The 18,270-nt window shown below is 46.0% G+C and overlaps 1 protein-coding gene across 2 annotated transcripts in view; it reads right to left on the bottom strand.

Annotated features, from left to right (window-relative positions):
* TMOD1 (tropomodulin 1) overlaps positions 1-18,270 on the bottom strand; it is an 88,806-nt gene that overhangs the window by 51,685 nt on the left and 18,851 nt on the right. Inside the window, exon 2 of one of the 2 annotated variants that reach the window (XM_040238618.1) lies at positions 15,761-15,904. In XM_040238618.1, coding sequence (XP_040094552.1) covers positions 15,761-15,880 — 120 coding nt within the window. In that variant the 5' untranslated portion in view covers positions 15,881-15,904. Of the gene's footprint in view, positions 1-15,760; positions 15,908-18,270 lie in introns of both variants that reach the window. The other variant, XM_040238629.1, reaches the window with a different exon arrangement.

The following is an 18,270-nucleotide window of genomic DNA, read 5'->3' as shown; positions in this document are numbered from 1 at the left end:
CACTCAGTCCTGTCCGACTCTTTGCTACCCCATGAATCACAGCACGCCAGGCCTCCCTGTCCATCACCAACTCCCAGAGTTCACTCAACCTCATGTCTATTGAGTTGGTGATGCCATCCAGCCATCTCATCCTCTGTCGTCCCCTTCTCCTCCTGCCCCCAATCCCTCCCAGCAGCAGTCTTTTCCAATGAGTCAACTCTTCGCATGAGGTGGCCAAAGTACTGGAGTTTCAGCTTTAGCATCAGTCCTTCCAATGAAGGGAAATGTAAAAAGTGCATCCCCTTTGGAAAACAGTCTGGTAGTTTCTCAACAGATTAAAAACAGAGTTATCGTTATGAGATAGCAATTCCACTTCTAGGTAAACCCAAGAGAAATAAAAGAATATGTTCACACAAAAACTTATACATGAATGTTCATAGTAACCTTAGTTATAATAGCCCCAAAGTAGAAACAACTCAAATCTCTATCAATGATGAGTGGATAAAGAAAATGTGGTATACCCCTACAACAGAATACTGTTTTGCAATAAAGAGAAGTGAAGTGCTGGTGCATGCTACATCATAGGTGAAACCTTGAAAACATCATACTTAGTGAAAGAAGCCAGTAGTAACAAAGGACTACACAGCGTCTGACTCCACTAATATGCACTGTCCAGAACATCAAATCTATAGAGACAGAAAGTAGATTAACGGTTGCCTAGAGAGCAGGAAGTGAAGTGAATGTTGTTCAGTCATGTCCAACTCTTTGCAACCCTATAAACTATACAGTCCATAGTATTCTCCAGGCTAGAATACTAGAGTGGGTAGCCTTTCCCTTCTCCAGGGATGGAACCCAGGTCTCCCACATTGCAGGTGGATTCTTTACCAGCTGAGCCACAAGAGAAGCTCAAGAATACTGGAGTGGGTAGCCTATCCCTTCTCTAGCAGAACTTCCCGATCCAGGAATCGAACCTGCATTGCAAGGGTCTCCTGCATTGCAAGCGGATTCTTTACCACCTGAGCTATCAAGGAAGCCCCAGAGCTGAGGAGGATGGTGAGAAATGCAAAATGACAGCTATCAGGAACAGGATTCTTTCTGAGGTGATGCTAAGTCGCTTCAGTCGTGTCCGACTCTGTGCGACCCCATAAACGGCAGCCCACCAGGCTCCCCCATCCCTAGGATTCTCCAGGCAAGAACACTGGAGTGGGTTGCCATTTCCTTCTCCAATGCGTGAAAGTGAAAAGTGCAAGTGAAGTTGCTCAGTCGTGTCCGACTCCCAGCGACCCCATGAACTGCAGCCTACCAGGCTCCTCCATCCATGGCATTTGCCAGGCAAGAGTACTGGAGTGGGTTGATGAAAATGTTCTAAAATTGACTATGGTGATTGTTGTATATCTCTGTGAATATACTAAGAAACACTGAATTGTATACTTTAAATGAGTGAATTTTATGGCATGAGAATTATATCTCAAAAAAGGTGTTTTTTTTTAATGTTATTGAAGGAAAAATTACAAAAATGGCCAATGCAATACATTAAGTGCCCATAGAATGCTAAGAACACAGGCTCTTTGTGTGTCAGTGGCCAAAAATGATGCTGAGACTGGGCAAGCTAGAGCTGGCCAGATTTAACGTGGCATTTTGTTTTAAAGAGTGAGGAGCCACATTATGTAAACTAGTCATGGAGGCATTATATGGGTTACAAAATATTGCCTTAGATCTCTTATAACTATTAGAACCTAAAACTGACTCTCAGACCCAGCCATTTAATTGGTAAAGAAAGAGTTTCCACAACATTTTGTCATCACCTTTAACCAGGAGAATATTTGCTGAACATGTTTGTGTAGAAATGTATCTTTTCTTAAGTTCCTTACTCATTTTACAAACACTTATAGGGGGAGTATTACAAAGCCAGGTAGTGTGCTAAGACACAGGGCCAGGGCCCGACCAGGGACTCCGTAATCTGGAGTAACTGAGTAAACAGGGAAAGCAGGCTAAAAGGAGAGAAAAGTCTCAATTACAGCATGTATGCAAAACAATGAATTATTTTAGCTTTTAAGGTTAATCAAGATGCTAAAGTGGGGTCCACTTTACTGAATAGCAAAGAATAGTTGATAACTAGCCTCTACATTGCTGTAAAAGTCATATGCGTCCATGGTGCCTGCAGGTAAGTGGAAGCATCTAACCTTTAAGGTACTTAAGTCTCGTTTCCTAATCTTAACGTCTGCACAGCATAAACTTGCTGAGCATGTGCTTTCTTTACAGTTAGTTCAAAGGGAGGCAGCAGTCTGCTTCTCCAGGACAGATGTCACTTCTGCATGAGGGAATCCGTATCTACATGCACACATCACACGCACATCTTCACTCCAAAGACCAATGGATTAGGGTGAGATTTGCTTTGGGAGATAGCTTTGGGGTATACAACTCTAAGCATGCCTTCAAGGTCCTTACTTACAATTAGAAATTTACTCATGTGAGGAGGGCAGTGGGTAATGTATGGGTGATCTCTCTGTTATCTCCAAACAGGAAAGTTGGTGGTGTTGTTTTGTTTTGTTTTGTTTTTAATTTGGCCAAGCCATGTGGCATGTGGGATCTTAGCTCCCGGACCAAGGGTCAAACCTGCATCCCTTGAATTGAAAGCAGAGCGTCTTAACCACTGGACTGCCAGGGCAGTCCCTAGTGTTGGTTTTAAGGAGGAAGAATTTCTAGGTACTCTTTGATCTTAGCCAAAACATAAAATTATAGCTGTTATACACTTGGGAGCAAGGAGGACTGTGGCACACTGGAGATTTCAATGCCTCCACATATACCCAGCTCTAGCCAAGAATTGCCGTGGGTGGTGTTATTAGATCTGCTGATCTTTATGTGAAAGCTCTTGATTTTTTAATATTGACACATGATCCAAATATTTTAAAAACAATGTTCAGACCAAATAAAACACAGCTGTAGGCCAGTCTCAGCCCACCGGTTGCCATTTTGCCATGTCTGATCTGAGTTCCTATCAGACTGAAATTCCAGATAGAGAAAGTTAAGATACTCATTCATTTATCCCTCAAATGTTTGCTGAATATCTTGCTCATTTCAGGCTCTGGGCTAGAGGAAGAAAGAAGTAGATACATCTTTTTTTTTTTAATCCAGAGGTTTAAAAAATTGTTTTTAATAATCATAAGAGGTAAAACTAAGCAATCTCTTCCTGTAGTTTTCTAGTTGTAGTTTTTTAAATGGCGATTTTCTTTTAAATGTTGTAAAATTTAAAAGCTGGATGTGCAGCTTGATAGGTTAGCATCTTTGTTTAGTTTTCTCACCCAAGCTCTGGAATCCAGCTGCCCAAGGGATGATGGAAACTTTGACAAATCCTCAACTGTGCTGTCAGGAGCTCTAACACCCTGTGAACAGGTGCAGTAAAGGCTAAATATTAAGTATCTGCACAATTATCACTGCTATAGATAGTTGGGGCTACATGAGGAGCTATCTCGGCTAGAACCACTGCAGGTTGGTTAGCAGTGTACATGTGCACAATGCATACACACACAGGCAACACATATGCGTGTGCATGCGCGCGCGCGCACACACACACACACACACACACACACACACACACACACACACACAATGTGTTAAAAGGATCTCAGGTTGGCAGCTCAGAGCTGCAAAGCCTGGAAGAGAGCCCCTGAGCCAACTCTCTCATCTTCAGTTGGGGAAACTGAGGCATGGGAAACTGAAGTCACTTGCCTAAAGTCACACACCTCGTTAGTCACACAGCCAGGAAGGCTGAGCTGATAAATAGGTGACATGTACATAAGTAGCATCTCAAGGATCAGTATGGCTGTCTTCAGACTGGTGGTTCAGCATATATACAACGTCTTTCAACCTGATTCTTCACAGCGTGTCTCGTGACACAAGGCAGGGCCAAACCTGTCCCTCCTGGTGTTCTCCTTATCCTCCTTTTCTGCTTCACGTTCAAGGAAGATGTTCCATTTCCCTGCTACTGGGGGACACTGAGCATCCTGAGACAATGAAGGAGTGATCACACTCCACAGGGGCTCTCAGATGGGGAGACACACACAGGTGTGAGCAGCTTCCTTCACCTGGAGCTTCCTGCAGGAGGTGGTTCCTGAGCTGAATGAGTCTCAGCGCACAGGCAGGAAACAGCCAGGTGAAGAGCAGAGAGAAGAGGGAGGTTACCAGGGGACAGAAAGCACAGCACAGAGGCTTGGCAGAATGAGAGCGCCTGACTTGTCAGGGGAAGGAGCCTGAGACTACAGGGTTCAGAATCATCTCTGTCCCGCAGGCACCAGCCTAGTTCAAGCCATGGTATTTACTGCTGAGAGCATCAGGGTAGCCTCAGGCTGGCTTGTGTACCTGACCTGGCTGGCTTGTGTACCGCACCCACTTGTGTAGCTGACCAGGTCACTCCCCAACACAGTCACAGATACTCAGCACCTCCACTAACCCAGAGAATCATTATCAAATTCATCAGCCTGGCACGGAGAGCTTTTTTCCTGATTTGACCTCAATGAACTCCAGCCTCCCCATCTTCTTGCTTTAAGTATTCCATGTTCCAGCCACTCCAGGCTGCTCTGCATTCCACAGCCTCGCCCCACACCATCACCCTGCCAGGGCATCACTCAAGCTATGCCCTCTGCCTGGAATTCCACCCCTCCTCCCCCACTGCATTCATCCTTCAAAGCCCTTCTCTCAGGCACCCTGTCCAGCCTTTGCAGTGCTCCCCACACCGATCTGGTGATTCTCTTTCCAACCACCAGGAGACATCGTCCCAGTTCTTATATAATGCTCCTTCTAATTTGTCTTGGAGCACATTTATGCCATATCCCTCTCCCCAAAGAGACTGAATGCCCCTCAAAGGCCGGCTGAGATATATCCTAGTCTTCTCTGAATCCCCAATCCCAAGTAATAGGTGCTAATGTGTTTTGAATTGTCCAGAATCACACAGCCCTGACGCTCCAGCAGGGAAAAGATGGTATTTCCTAGACGCCCTTCAGGTCAGCATCACACCTGCTACCCTGAGATGTTTGCTGGTCTACCCAACTGCTGCCCCATGCAGCTCTGGGGAAGGGGAAACATTATGAAAGGTGCTAGAGTCGGGGTGCCCACCATGGGGCCAGAATTTACTGATGGAGATTTTGGGAAATGCCAAACTAGAGAGTAAGACCTTTGTAATGTTTCCTTCAGGGATCTGGATTTGGTTAAATTCCTATCAGCTCCTCCATCTTCCCCTCGGAACTTCCAGTAGAGCAGAACATCAGGCCATAAAACTGGCAAACTCACAGCGACAGACTTCAGATAGTCCCCAATATCACGTCTCCCCCTCTCCAGTAATAAAAGCACTCCACACTTGGCTGCGCAATGGCCGCTATGGTAAAAGACTACATTTCCCAGGCTCCCTTGTGGCTAGGCTGGGTCACAGTACGAGCATGTCCAGTGGCAATTTCCAGTAACTTCCCTTAAAAGATACTTGAAAAATGGCTTTTTTCCCTTTTCTCCCCACCTCCCACCCTTTCCCTCTATTCTAATGTCTGGACTGCAGTGATTATGGCCACCACTTTGGACCATGAGAACGGGGGCTACACCTTAGCGATGGAAGGAAGATGAGCTGAATGCTCCTTGGGACTCTGGGAAGTCTGGGGAGCTAAGCTCTGTATCTGGCCTAGACTTACCACCTCTGGACTTACTTGAGAGATGAATAAAACACTGCTTGGTGGTGGTTTAGTCTCTTAAGTCGTGTCCAACTCTTGCAAGCCCATGGGTTGTAGCCTACCAGGCTCCTCTGTCCATAGGATTTTCCAGGCAAGAATACTGGAGTGGGTTGCCATTTCCTTCTCCAGAGGATATTCCAGACCCAGGGATCAAATCCAGGTCTCCTGCAATGCAAGCACATTCTTTACTGACTGAGCTACCACTGCTTCAGTTATGTTATTTTGAATCTCTATTACTTATAGACAAACTGCATTCTAACTGACAACCTGGGTTCTCATCCCAGGGCTTTGAGGCCACACACAGGGCGCTGGTGCTCTTGAACCTTGAATCCCCTTTCTGTAAAATGGTCAAAAATCATCTTTTGAAACTTCAGAATAAAGGTTTGAACTCTATATTAGAGGCAGATTATGGCAATCAGTTTTGTCACTGCAGAGCATAACTGTTCACTTCCATTCAACTGAAAAGACACCACATTATGGGGAAGCCCTGTGAGCGCAGCAGCATCTGACTGTGCAGACTGTGCGCTGTACAGCTCCAAGGGCACTCTATGTTCTCTGCTTTGTATGAACAGTGGTTCCTGGAGCTACGCAGTGCACAACTTACACAACTGTACCTGGCTGCCCTGTGTCTGTGGTGGTAGTGTGGCTCTAAATTGCAAAAACCCTAGATTCCAGTGGGCAAGTCATATATGCATGTTCAATAAACATGTATTAAGCACCTATTAGGAGAAGGCAATGGCAACCCACTCCAGTACTCTTGCCTGGAGAATCCCAGGGACAGGGGAGCCTAGTGGGCTGCCGTCTATGGGGTCGCACAGAGTGGGACACGACTGAAGCAACTTAGCAGCAGCAAGCACCTATTATGTTCCAGACACTGGGCTAGGTACTTTTCCATCTGTCTGTTTATCTGTCTAAAAACCTGTGATGTGAACAGTCAAAATTGGAAACTGAGAGGTCTAAAGTCCAATCAAATGCCAAAACTTGGTTGCTTTTGTCTGTATATTTGAATGAGCTGGCCAACACTTTCAGATAGTAAACTTGCACATAAAAATTCAGATGTCCAGCCTTTCTTGCAAACTTAGATGATGGGACTGTACTGGAGAGCATCTGGTGGAGTGGGATAGCAGGTGCCCTCTAGCCAAACACAAACTCCCGTCTGCCTCAGTCCCCACCACTCCCTACTGTCTCTGACACAGAGGTCAACAAACAGTTAATAATCATTGGCTCTGTTGTTGCTTTTATTCCTTGAGGGTGAAGTGATAAACGAAAACTTCCTTACGTCCATCTCTCTTTTCAAGAGCAGAAAAGTAAGAAACGACCCAAGACGGCCATGTGCCTCAAGAAAACTGGCCCAGCTTCCTTCCTTCATTATATTACCTACCTGAAATTGTGGGGGCTTGTCTGCTGCCTCTTGAGTAGAAAGTGAGGGAGTGAGAGAGATGGGGCAGAAACTGGGGGAGTGGGAAGGCAGGGTTAAAACTCTACCATGACTTGACTTTAAGGGTAATCTGAATCAAATAAAGCAACATTTTTATATTTGTTAAATTTGGATAATGGGAACACAGGCGTATTCTGTACCCTACTATATGTTTAACATATTTCCTATTAAAAACATCAAAATGAAAAGGGAAATGGCTCAGTGGGGCCCTCTTTGATGGGGCAGGTGCTTCACTGGGAGCTTAGAGGGGGAGGGTCAGGAAGGGTTCCCAAGGGAGGGGTGGAGAGGTTGGGCCTTGAGAAATGGGAGGATTCTGACTTGAGAATAAAGGGTTCCAGATCCAAGAGGTCGCTCAGAAGCAGAAGTGAGGAGGAGGGGATTCTGGGGAGGGTGGAGGCCTGCCTGGGGGGAGGTAGCGGGGTGCAGAGCGGGGTGGGGAGGTGGTCAGGGTGCCAGAAGACCGAGGGTGGGCTGGGGACACACCGACACCTGGCCTCACTCGCCCTCACCCCGCCAGGCCCACCCTTGGCTCCGCGCACGGCCGGCAGTGTTTCTAAGGATGTGTGCCTATTTTTAGAGCAGAGATTTATTTCTTTCCATTTCAACTGTTTACTTCTGTCCTGGGCTTGTGAATCTGCTGGCTTGTGTTACAAGGGAGAACCACAGCCCTGTGGACCAGACATGGCTGCTTCCTGCATGGCCAAGACTGTCTTCTGGTTTATGGGATAGGATGCGGGCCACAAATAGGGAGGGTTTACGATTTTGTGGACTGTGGTTGGAAGTCATGCAGTGTGATCAGAAGTCCCAGGATTCTGTCCTGTGCAGTGGCTGATTTGCAGTGTGACCCTGAACAAGTCCCTTCCCTTCCCTGGGTTTCAGGCTGCTGTTGTTATATTGATTTCCCATCACCAAAGTGGCGATAATACTCCTAACCTCAGGAGTAATGATTCGATGAGATACAGAAAGCACCAGGTGAATGACATGTGTGCAGGAGAAACTGTAAACCAGGGTTTCTTTTACTGTGCTGTGTTCGTACAGGCAGGGATTGAGGTGGGGCTTAGATCATCTCTAAGGGTCCCTCTAATTCTGAGATCCTACAGTTCTAGAGGTTTTCTCCTCCATCATTTCTCCCTGCAATTCATGGTCCCAGAATTCTTAACACATTATGGGCTGGGGGAGGCAGGTCTGTCGCCTACCGGCTGTGTGATTTCGGGCATCCATTTCCTTTTCTTAGAGTGGTTTTAACCCCAACCTGCAAGGATCAATCTCACAGAATCCTCATGGAGAGTTTATGAGACAAGGCCCATAAAACACAGGCCAGCGCCTGACACGTAAGATGATCTCAACAGAGAATCGTTGTAGTGTTAAAATTATTGTTGCTGGCAGGGGCCTGTTGTTTTCTACTGTTGTTTTTATAATGTGTCACAGATTCTCAACTGCAGACTTCAGAATCAATTTGAAGGATCCAGTTTCTTTATAAGTCTGGGATTATCTCTGCCTTCTTTCATGCAAATATTTTGATCCTCTTACTGAGACACTAAAAAATATTACTCCTTTTCCTCAAAGCCTCATTAACAAGTAACATGTATAGTTAAATTTTTTAGGCTGGTAGGTTTTTTTTCTTTAAATTTATTTTTATGTGAAAATAATGTAACAACTTCAAAAGACACTGAATTAGAAAAAATAATTTGCTGGTAATTCCCAACTTTGTTTTCCAAGTTCCCTTCCAGGCTCATCCCACATACCTTCACTGGAAGTGGTAGTTAACAGCACAGGCTACTGTGTCTGACTGTCTGGGCTGGAGTCCCGATTCCTGGGCAAGCTACTTCATTGCTCTATCCCTCAGTTTCCCCATCTTTAAAATGGGTGTGTGTGTGTGTTAGTCATTCAGTTGTGTCCAACTCTTTGCGACCCCATGGACTGTATGTAGCCTGTCAGGCTCCTCTGTCCATGGAATTTTCCAGCAAGAATACTGGAGTGAGTTGCCATTTCCTCCTCCAGGGGACCTTCCTGACCCAGGGATTGAACCTGGGTTTCCTACATTGCAGGCAGTTTCTTTACTGTGTGAGCCACCAGGAAAATGGGGCTGATAACCAAAACTTTCGGAAGACTAAAGATAATCCATGCAGGGCTCTGTCACAGTAAATGTTGACTATCTATTGATGCTCTAAGAACTCATACACTGTACCCTGCTCAAGTCATGGTGTGACCTGTCATTCTCAAACATTGCTATACATTGCCCATTTTCCCCGCCGTCTGGTGCTTCAGAGCGGCAACCACTTAACTCCACAGAGACAAGAAAGGCCAGGTCCTCTTGGGGAATCAGTCAACAGCGGATACTTTTAGCACATGGAGCATTCCTCTCCCGTGGGAGTCCAAGTGCAACAATCTCATGATAAGCTCGAGTTTTTCCAGGCCTCAGACTAAGAAAGTTTTGAGGATTTTTTTTTTTTTTTCACTGTGCACAAGTTTGGAATCTTCTGCTGCAAACAAAGCAGCTTTCCAATTCTGCGTACTCCACTGTGTCACATGACACTGAGGCTTAACAATTGCATCACTGCAAACATAACCCCCTGCAACACTACCTGTTAACGGAATTCAGGTCATAAGACTGTGAAGAACTGTGCATAAAATCAGAGATGCTTAGAGCTGGAGGGGGTGTCAGATGGCATCTAGGCCAACTGTGTCCATTTTGCAGACTGGGAAACCGAGATCCTGAGAGGGAAAAGCACTTGCCTAAGTTGGGAGCCGAGCCAGGATTGAGTAAGGATCTCTGCATCTCAGGTTGTTTCTAGGAGGAAAAGGGAACAATCTATCATATAGTACCCTCCCCAACTATAAAGCCAGAGCGCGTGCATGGCTCAAACTATCTTCCTGAGGACTCCAGTGAAGCCTTTTAGTGTCAGGGCTAAGAGTGAGCTCAGAGCTGTGGCATGGTTCTGCCACCACCTCACTTCAGTTTCTTGGACAAGTTACTTGACCTCTCAGTTTTCTCATCTGCAAAATGGGATGACAACAATGCCTGTACCGCAGGATTAGGATGACAGTTGAATGAATTAATATTTTCAAAATGCAAGAACAGTGTCTGCATATAAAAAGTGCCATCTAGGCGCTTGTTAAACTAAAATTAAAACAGGAGGGGTAGAGCATATAAGAGAGAGGACAGTGGGCCCAGACGTGTGACCAATGCAAGTTCCCTCCTCTCTCTGGGCTTGGGTTCTGCTCTATGAGTTGGAGGGCTAGACACCCGCTGGTCTCTGTGTCCCCTCCAGGCCAGTGGCCCAGAGGCCTCTTGTGGTCTGCATACCTTTGGCCTCTCCCTGCGCTGTGATTTCAGAACATGGGTGGAGGTCAGGTGAAACTCAAGCTGGAATGTTTGTGCTCTCAGCAAGAATGGAGCCCCACTAGATCTTTTCAAAGCTCCTATCCTGACTTGCAAATCAGGTAATAGAGGCACCTCAGTGAAGGGCCAATTGTGAGGTGGAGACAAAAACCCCACTGGTCTTGGTTATCTCCTATCCTTGCTCTGATTTCTCTTCTCTTTTTCTTGAACTTAGACAGAAAGCGGTCTTTGAAAATGTCCACTTGAAACCACAATGGTATGAGGATCACAGGTCTCGGGTTGCCAACCCTACTCCAAAATTCAAGTGTACTTGAACCTTCCTCCTGCCAGAGGGGGAGGTGGCACACTTTGGGGCCTGCTTGAAACCTGAGTCTCCACGCCCTGGTCCTGTGATGCAGGGCAAGACAGTCAGCTCTCTGTGCCCCAGGCTCTCCATCCCGCCTGTGTTCACAGGCATACCTTCCTGTTAACCACCTGCAAGGAGGGCTCAGGTGTGTAAGGGCACAGAGGCCCTGGGAATTCGCTTCTGGGGCCAGATACTTTGATATTAGGAGTGGAGCCATTTGCCAGTTTGGAAAATGGAGCTCCAAGCTGAGGCTCAAACAGTTCTCAGGGGCTCTACTCTGAGAGGGGTCCTCTATCTGCCTACTCCAAAGTCTGATATCTGGCTCTGAACCTTGTCATCATGCATCCAATTTGCAGCCACAGCCTAATCCCAACTCATCTCCGTCCAGGGACTCAGGGCAACTCCAACAGCCTGGAAAGCCAGAGGCAGAAGGCTTTGGGGGCTTCTTGGGGAATCTTTGCTTCACCCTGGGAGCAGCAAAGATTCTTCAAGATGGTGGAAGGGTTGCAGAGAAGGGCAGGGCCCTCGCTTATCTTCAGGGAAGATCTCTGTCAGCAAACCCACCCCCTCTCTGTCCTCGGAACTCCCTGGGCTGCTGAGAGAAGTCCACAGTCTGTAGCCTGCCTTACACCTCCCTCTCCCCCCATGTCTAGCCCCCTTCCAGGCTCAGCTAGCCCTCCACCGGAACCCCACCTACACTCCCCACCACCGACTGCTCTCTGTGCCTGAGCCTCTGCTTGTGGCCTTCACTCAACATACAATTGTTTTTATTCATGGCTTAGAAGAATCCAGGGCCCAGTTTCAGTATCATCTGCTCTGTAATGCCTCCTACCAAAAGAATTCATCCTTTCCCTGAGCTCCTTGTGTGCTCCCACTTGGGGTGAGGTTTATTGTGCCCACTCCCCTCTGGACTGAGCACCTGAAGGTCAACTCCAGTGGCCTCGCCTCGGGGACCATCTCCTCCTGGTTGGGTGTAGGTGTGCGCAAGGGGTTGTGAATAGCGGGCAGAGGATACATTCCTGGAGGGGTTTGTCACTCTGTGGGGCCTAAAACCCAGGACCCCTAGGCAAGGTTTCTGGGTTATCTTAAAGAAGACATTTAATCAAATCTGGAGGTAGGACCAGTTTATAAGCTCATGGAAACTTAGTCCTGAATGGGGCCAATGAGGCTCCATCATTCCATGGACTGGGACAATAAGGTCTGAAGGACAGCAACTGGCTCAAGGTGATGTGAATGTGAGAGACACAGCCAGGGTTGCCTCTGAAACATCGAACCTCTTGTCTTTCATCTTCTCTGCTAACCTACACTCCCTGTACACGAGCTGTGGTTACTGGAGGGTTAGTGAAATGGTATAGTAGTATTTACTGTATGGATCACAGTTAAACTAGGTTTGAAGAGTGACAGCTTTTTAAAAAAAGACATGAAACATCCCATTTTTAATAAAAATATATCAAATGGAAAATTTACTTAATTCAGTAATATTCAGTCTGTACCTTCTCTGAACTGGTCATTGGCCAGGGTACCAAGGATATACAGATACAACGATAGTATAGTAGGCCACTTGGAGTCCCTCCCTTGGTTCTGTCACAGCTCTGTGGTGACTGGCCAAACCACAGATGTGACCAGTGAGCTTCCTGTCTTGGGATGCCATAACCTGGCTGCAGAGGCAAATTCTGAGCTTAAACACATTTATATGTACTACTTATGAAATGCAAAGATAAAGACATCCAACCAGTGGAAGCAGATCTTTGTATATTAGTTGTTTAGTTGTGTCTGACTCTCTGCGACCCCATGGACTACAGCCTGCCAGGCTCCTCTATCCATGGAATACTCCAGGCAAGAATATCAGAGTGGGTTGCCATGCCCTTCTCCAGGTTATCTTCCCAAACCAGGGGTCGAAGCCATGTCTCCCACGCTGCATGCAGATTCTTAACCATCTGAGCCACCAGGGAAGCCCTTTACTTCTCAGTTAAGTCATTCCATGACAGACATTCCCTACTGTCCTGAAGCAGCTAGCTCGACGGAATGGTGGATAGGGCTTTTGAAAACTCAGTTACAGTGCAGCCAGGTGGTGAAACCCTGCAGGGCTGGGTCGCTCTGAGTCTGTACATGCTCTGATTCAGTGTCCAGTATGTGGTGCTGCTTCTCCATGACCAGGACTCACAGGTCCAGGAGTCAAGGGTCAGCACAGAGATCCAGAAATTGCCAACATCCTCTGGATAATAGAAAAAGCAAGAGAATTTCAGAAAAACATCTACTTCTGCTTCACTGACTACACCAAAGACTTTGACTGTGTGGATCACAACAAACTGGAAAATTCTTAGAGATGGGAATACCAGACCACTTTACCTGCCTCCTAAGAAACCTGTATGCAGGTCAAGAAGCCACAGTCAGAACCAGACATGGAACAATGGACTGGTTCCAAACTGGGAAAGGAGTACATCAAGGCTGTATATTGTCACCCTGTTTATTTAACTTCTATGCAGAGTACATCATGCGAAATGCCAAGATGGATGAAGCACAAGCTGGGAGAAATATCAATAACCTGAGATATGTAGATGACACCACCCTTATGGCAGAAAGTGAAGAAGAACTAAAGAGCCTCTTGATGAATGTGAAAGAAAAGAGTGAAAAAGCTGGCTTAAAACTCAACATTCAAAAAATGAAGATCATGGCATCTGGTCCCATCACTTCATGGCAAATAGATGAGGAAACAAGGGAAACAGTGACAGACTATTTTCTTGGGCTCTAAAATCACTGAAGATGGTGACTATAGCCATGAAATTAAAAGATGCTTGTTCCTTGGAAGAAAAGCTATGACAAACCTAGACAGCATATTAAAAAGCAGGAACATTACTTTGACAACAAAGGTCCATCTAGTCAAAGCTATGGTTTTTCCAGTAATCATGTATGGATGTGAGAGCTGGACCATGAAGAAGGCTGAGCGCTGAAGAATTGGTGCTTTTGAACTGTGGTGCTGGAGAAGACTCTTGAGAGTCCCTTGGACTGCAAGAGATCATCCTGATTATTCATCAGAAGGACTGATGCTGAAGCTGAAGCTCCGATACTTTGGCCGCCTGATGTGAAGGGCCAACTCATTTGAAAAGACCCTGATGCTGGGAAAGATTGAAGGCAGGAGGAGAAGGGGATGACAGAGGATGAGATGGTTGGATGGCATCATTGACTCAGTGGACATGAGTTTGAACAAGCTCCAGGAGGTGGTGAAGCACAGAGAAGCCTGGCAGGCTGTAGCTCATGGGGTCGCAAAGAGTCAGACACGACTGAGACTAAAAAACAGCGACCCACTCACTGTCACAACTGGTACCCCTAGCGACCCACTGGCAAAAGTTTTGCTTCCTGTTCCTGTGACTTTATGCTCTGCTGGCCTCAAGGTCTTAGTTCCAAAGAGAGGAATACTTCTACTAGGAGACACAGCAATGATTCCATTGGATTGGAAGTTAAAACTGCCACTTTGGGGGTTCTTATGCCTCTGAATGAATAGGCAGAAAGGGAATTTCTGTACTGGCTGGGGTGATGTGTGTTGATTACTGAGGGGAAAATTAGGCTGCTGCTCCAGAAGGGTGGTAAAGAAGGGCACCCCCCTGAAATACAAGGGATTCCTTGTATTTCTATAGGGCTTTCTCAGTATTACAAGGCCCAGGAATTAAAGTCAATGGAAAACTATAGTAACTCAATCCAGGCAGGACTACTAATGGTCCTTCAGGAGTAGATTCACTCCATCAGGCAAAGACTCACAGCCAGCTAAGGTGCTTGCTGAAGGCAAAGGGAGCAGAGAATGGGTAGTAGAAGAAGGCAGTTATAAATACCAGCTATGACCATGTGACCAGTTAGACAAACAAGGACAATATTGTTATGAGTATTTCCTCTCTATTTTTATGAACATGTTTGTGTATGTGTGAGTCTATGTATGTGTGTATGCATTAAGTAAATATCTTTGTTTTCTTCCCTCTATTATTCTCTTAATATGTAACAAAGAATGTACTGATTTTATATGGTGGCATTTAAGTATTGTTAATTTTATATCATAGTATTAAGTTTCAGGCTATCAAGGAGAAAAGTAAACATTACTCAAGGACTTTACTTCTTCTTCTGGCAGGTACCCAGGATAGTTGTATCACATTAGGCAGAATTATGACCTTATTATTGTCCTATATGGAAATAAATATGGTTTAAAAAGATGTGTATGGGTGCCAAGTTGACCACAAGTGGACATGTGATGATTAATTTTATGCATCAACTTGACAGGGTCACAGACTGCCCAAACATTTAGCTAAGCATTATTCTGAATATGTCTGTGAAGGTATTTCTAGATGACATTAACATCTGAATTGGTAGACTGAGTAAAGCAGATGGCCCTCCCTAAGGTGGGTGGGCCCCATCCAATCAGTTGAAGGTCTGAATACATATGCAACAAAAAGGCTGAAACTCCTACCAGTAAGAGGGAATTTCTTTCTGCCTGACCTTTTTGAGTTGGGTAATTGCTTTTGTTTTGTTTTCTTGCCTTTGGACTTGATCTGAAACACTGGCTCTTCAGCCTGCTAGCTATTGGACTGAAACTATACCATCAACTCTCCTGGTTCTCAGGCCTTTGGACTCAGGCTAGAACAACACTTTCAGTTGTCCTGGGTCTCCAGGTTGCCAACTGCAGATCCTGGAACTTGTCAGCCTCAATCATCATGGAAGCCAATTACTTATAACAATAAATTTCTTCATATCTAAATCTATATATCTATACTATTTGTTCTATTACTTTAGAGAATCATGACTAGCACACACACATACAGGCACACACACACCCCCAACAAAGGCGAGACTACTCTAGGGTTATTGTCACAGAAGGAAAGGCGAAATGGTACCCCAGGCAGTAAGAGTCACCGTCCTGCATGTGTGACAATGTGTTCCCTTTAGTGCCTACTCACATCAGGGTCCAGCTCATCCAGCTCATTTTCCAGGGTCCTTAGCTCCTCTTCCGTTAGGGCTCCAAGGATTTCATCTTCATCCAGGTCACGGTATTTCTCTAGTTCTCGTCTGTACGACATTGTGAAAGAACTTTCTGTGCTGACCTACTGGAAAGAGAAAAATCTTAGAAAGATCCTTCTTGGATTCATTCTCAGAGCAAGTAGATGCTTGTCACTCACAAAGAGGTCTGGGCATGTTTTATGAATTGTCAGGATAATAATTACTATAATGGAATCCTGAATTAAGTTGGATTAATTCTCTAATAAACTGTGCAAGGTAAAAGTCCTGAGGGCATGCGGCTTAGCAAAATGTAATTGTTGTAATTGGCAAGGCCATTAGTTACAAGTAATAGATGATTATAAATGGCCTATGAGTGCCTGAAAACTGTTTCATTCTTCAAGTAGTTCAAATATTTTCTGTACAACTCTCCACCCCATATATCCTTATGGAAAACATGCTGGACATTCTGCCAAGGCCTATCTTAAAAGCAGGGTGAACATCAGTGATCCATTGAGCACCTGCTGTATGCAGGCTCTTCTACAACATCTCAATCCTCGTGAAGAACAGCTGATGCTAATAGCTAACTTTTAAAAAAAAATTTAATTGGTAATAGGGAGAAGACTCTTGAGAGTCCCTTGGACTGCAAGGAGATCCAACCAGTCCATTCTGAAGGAGATCAGCCCTGGGATTACTTTGGAAGGAATGATGCTAAAGCTGAAACTCCAGTACTTTGCCCACCTCATGCGAAGAGCTGACTCATTGGAAAAGACTCTGATGCTGGGAGGGATTGGGGGCAGGAGGAGAAGGGGACGAATGAGGATGAGATGGCTGGATGGCATCATTGACTCGATGCACGTGAGTCTGAGTGAACTCCGGGAGTTGGTGATGGACAGGGAGGCCTGGCGTGCTGTGATTCATGGGGTCGCAGAGTCGGACACGACTGAGCGACTGAACTGAACTGAACTGAATAGCTAACTTATACTACCATACACCAAGCTGTGATTAAGTGATTCCCAAGGACATCCTATTAATAATTTAACCTCTGTGGCAGGCATTCATTCCCATCTTGTAGATGAGGATGTTGAGTTTAGAGAGGTTGCTGCTGCTGTTGCTAAGTCACTTTAGTCGTGTCCAACTCTGTGCGACCCCATAGACGGCAGCCCACCAGGCTCCTCCGTCCCTGGGATTCTCCAGGCAAGAACACTGGAGTGGGTTGCCATTTCCTTCTCCAATGCAGGAAAGTGAAAAGTGAAAGTGAAGTCGCTCAGTCATATCCGACTCATAGCAACCCCATGGACTGCAGCCTACCAGGCTCCTCTGCCCATGGGGTTTTCCAGGCAAGAGTACTGGAGTGGGGTGCCATTTCCTTCTCCTTAGAGAGGTTGAGGGACTCCCAAATCACACTACCGAGAGGCGGAAGAATCACCATTTGAACCAGATCTGCTGTGTTCCAAGCCTGTACTGTTCTAGCCACTGCATCCACACCTTTTCACAGAATCCCCTAACTTCATGGCCAGAAGGAGACCTCCTTGTCCAGACCTCTCATTTCACCTCTGAGGGAGCTGGCTCAGAGAGGAAGTGACTAACAGGAGGGAGGGGGTCTGGGAAAAGGGGGTCCAGGTCTGCCACTTGCCAGCTGTCCTCCTTGCTAGAGACGCCTACTGCTCATTCCCCATGGCAGAGAGGTACCTGACACCCGTGACTGGATCCCGTCTCTGCTACTTCCATAACTAGGACACTTTCACACTTGAGGACTCATTCAATCCTGGTGCCACACCCTGTACATTGAGTCTTTTAACTAAAACCATTTTGTCAACAAAGAAACTGAGGGACGGCTTAGGCCTTGACTCAGAATCCCTGTCCCGGGCCCCCGGGCTTCCGTTGTGCCACACCGCCTCTCACCTAACTTTGAATTGTGTCCCCTCCAAGTTCTTATGTTGGAATTCTAACCTCCCCACCCCACCTCAGTAACCCAATGCCATGATCCAAGTGAGAATGTGACAGTACTTGGAAAGAGGGGTGTTGCAGATGTAATTAAAGTTCAGTGAGGTCATGTCAGAGAAGGGTGGGCCCCTAGCTCAATAGGACTGGTGTCCTTATGAAAAAGGGAAATGGAAACAGACAGGCACACAGGAAGAGCATCGCGTGAAGATGAAGGCAGAAACGGAGGTGATGCTTCTACAAGCCGAGGAATACCAAAGATTCCAGCAAGCCACCAGAATCTGGGGAGAAGCCTGGAACAGACTCTCAGCCCTTGGAAGGAACCAATCCTGCCAACACCTTGATCTTGGATGTCTGGCCTCGGGAACTTTAAGATAATAAATCTCTGCTTTTTAAATCAGTGAGTGTGCAGTACTTTATTATGGCAACCATAGCAACTAATACAATCAGCATCACCTTTCTTGCAGCAATTTGTGGTTTCAGACCCCAGTGCAAACAAATACAAACAAAACCCATGGCTCATCTGTGA

Source organism: Oryx dammah, unplaced genomic scaffold, assembly GCF_014754425.2.
Source record: "Oryx dammah isolate SB20612 unplaced genomic scaffold, SCBI_Odam_1.1 HiC_scaffold_1, whole genome shotgun sequence".
In the NCBI taxonomy this organism is placed as follows: domain Eukaryota; kingdom Metazoa; phylum Chordata; class Mammalia; order Artiodactyla; family Bovidae; genus Oryx; species Oryx dammah.
Note: the sequence above shows the minus strand (reverse complement) of the source record. Positions and strands in the feature narration are given on the sequence as shown.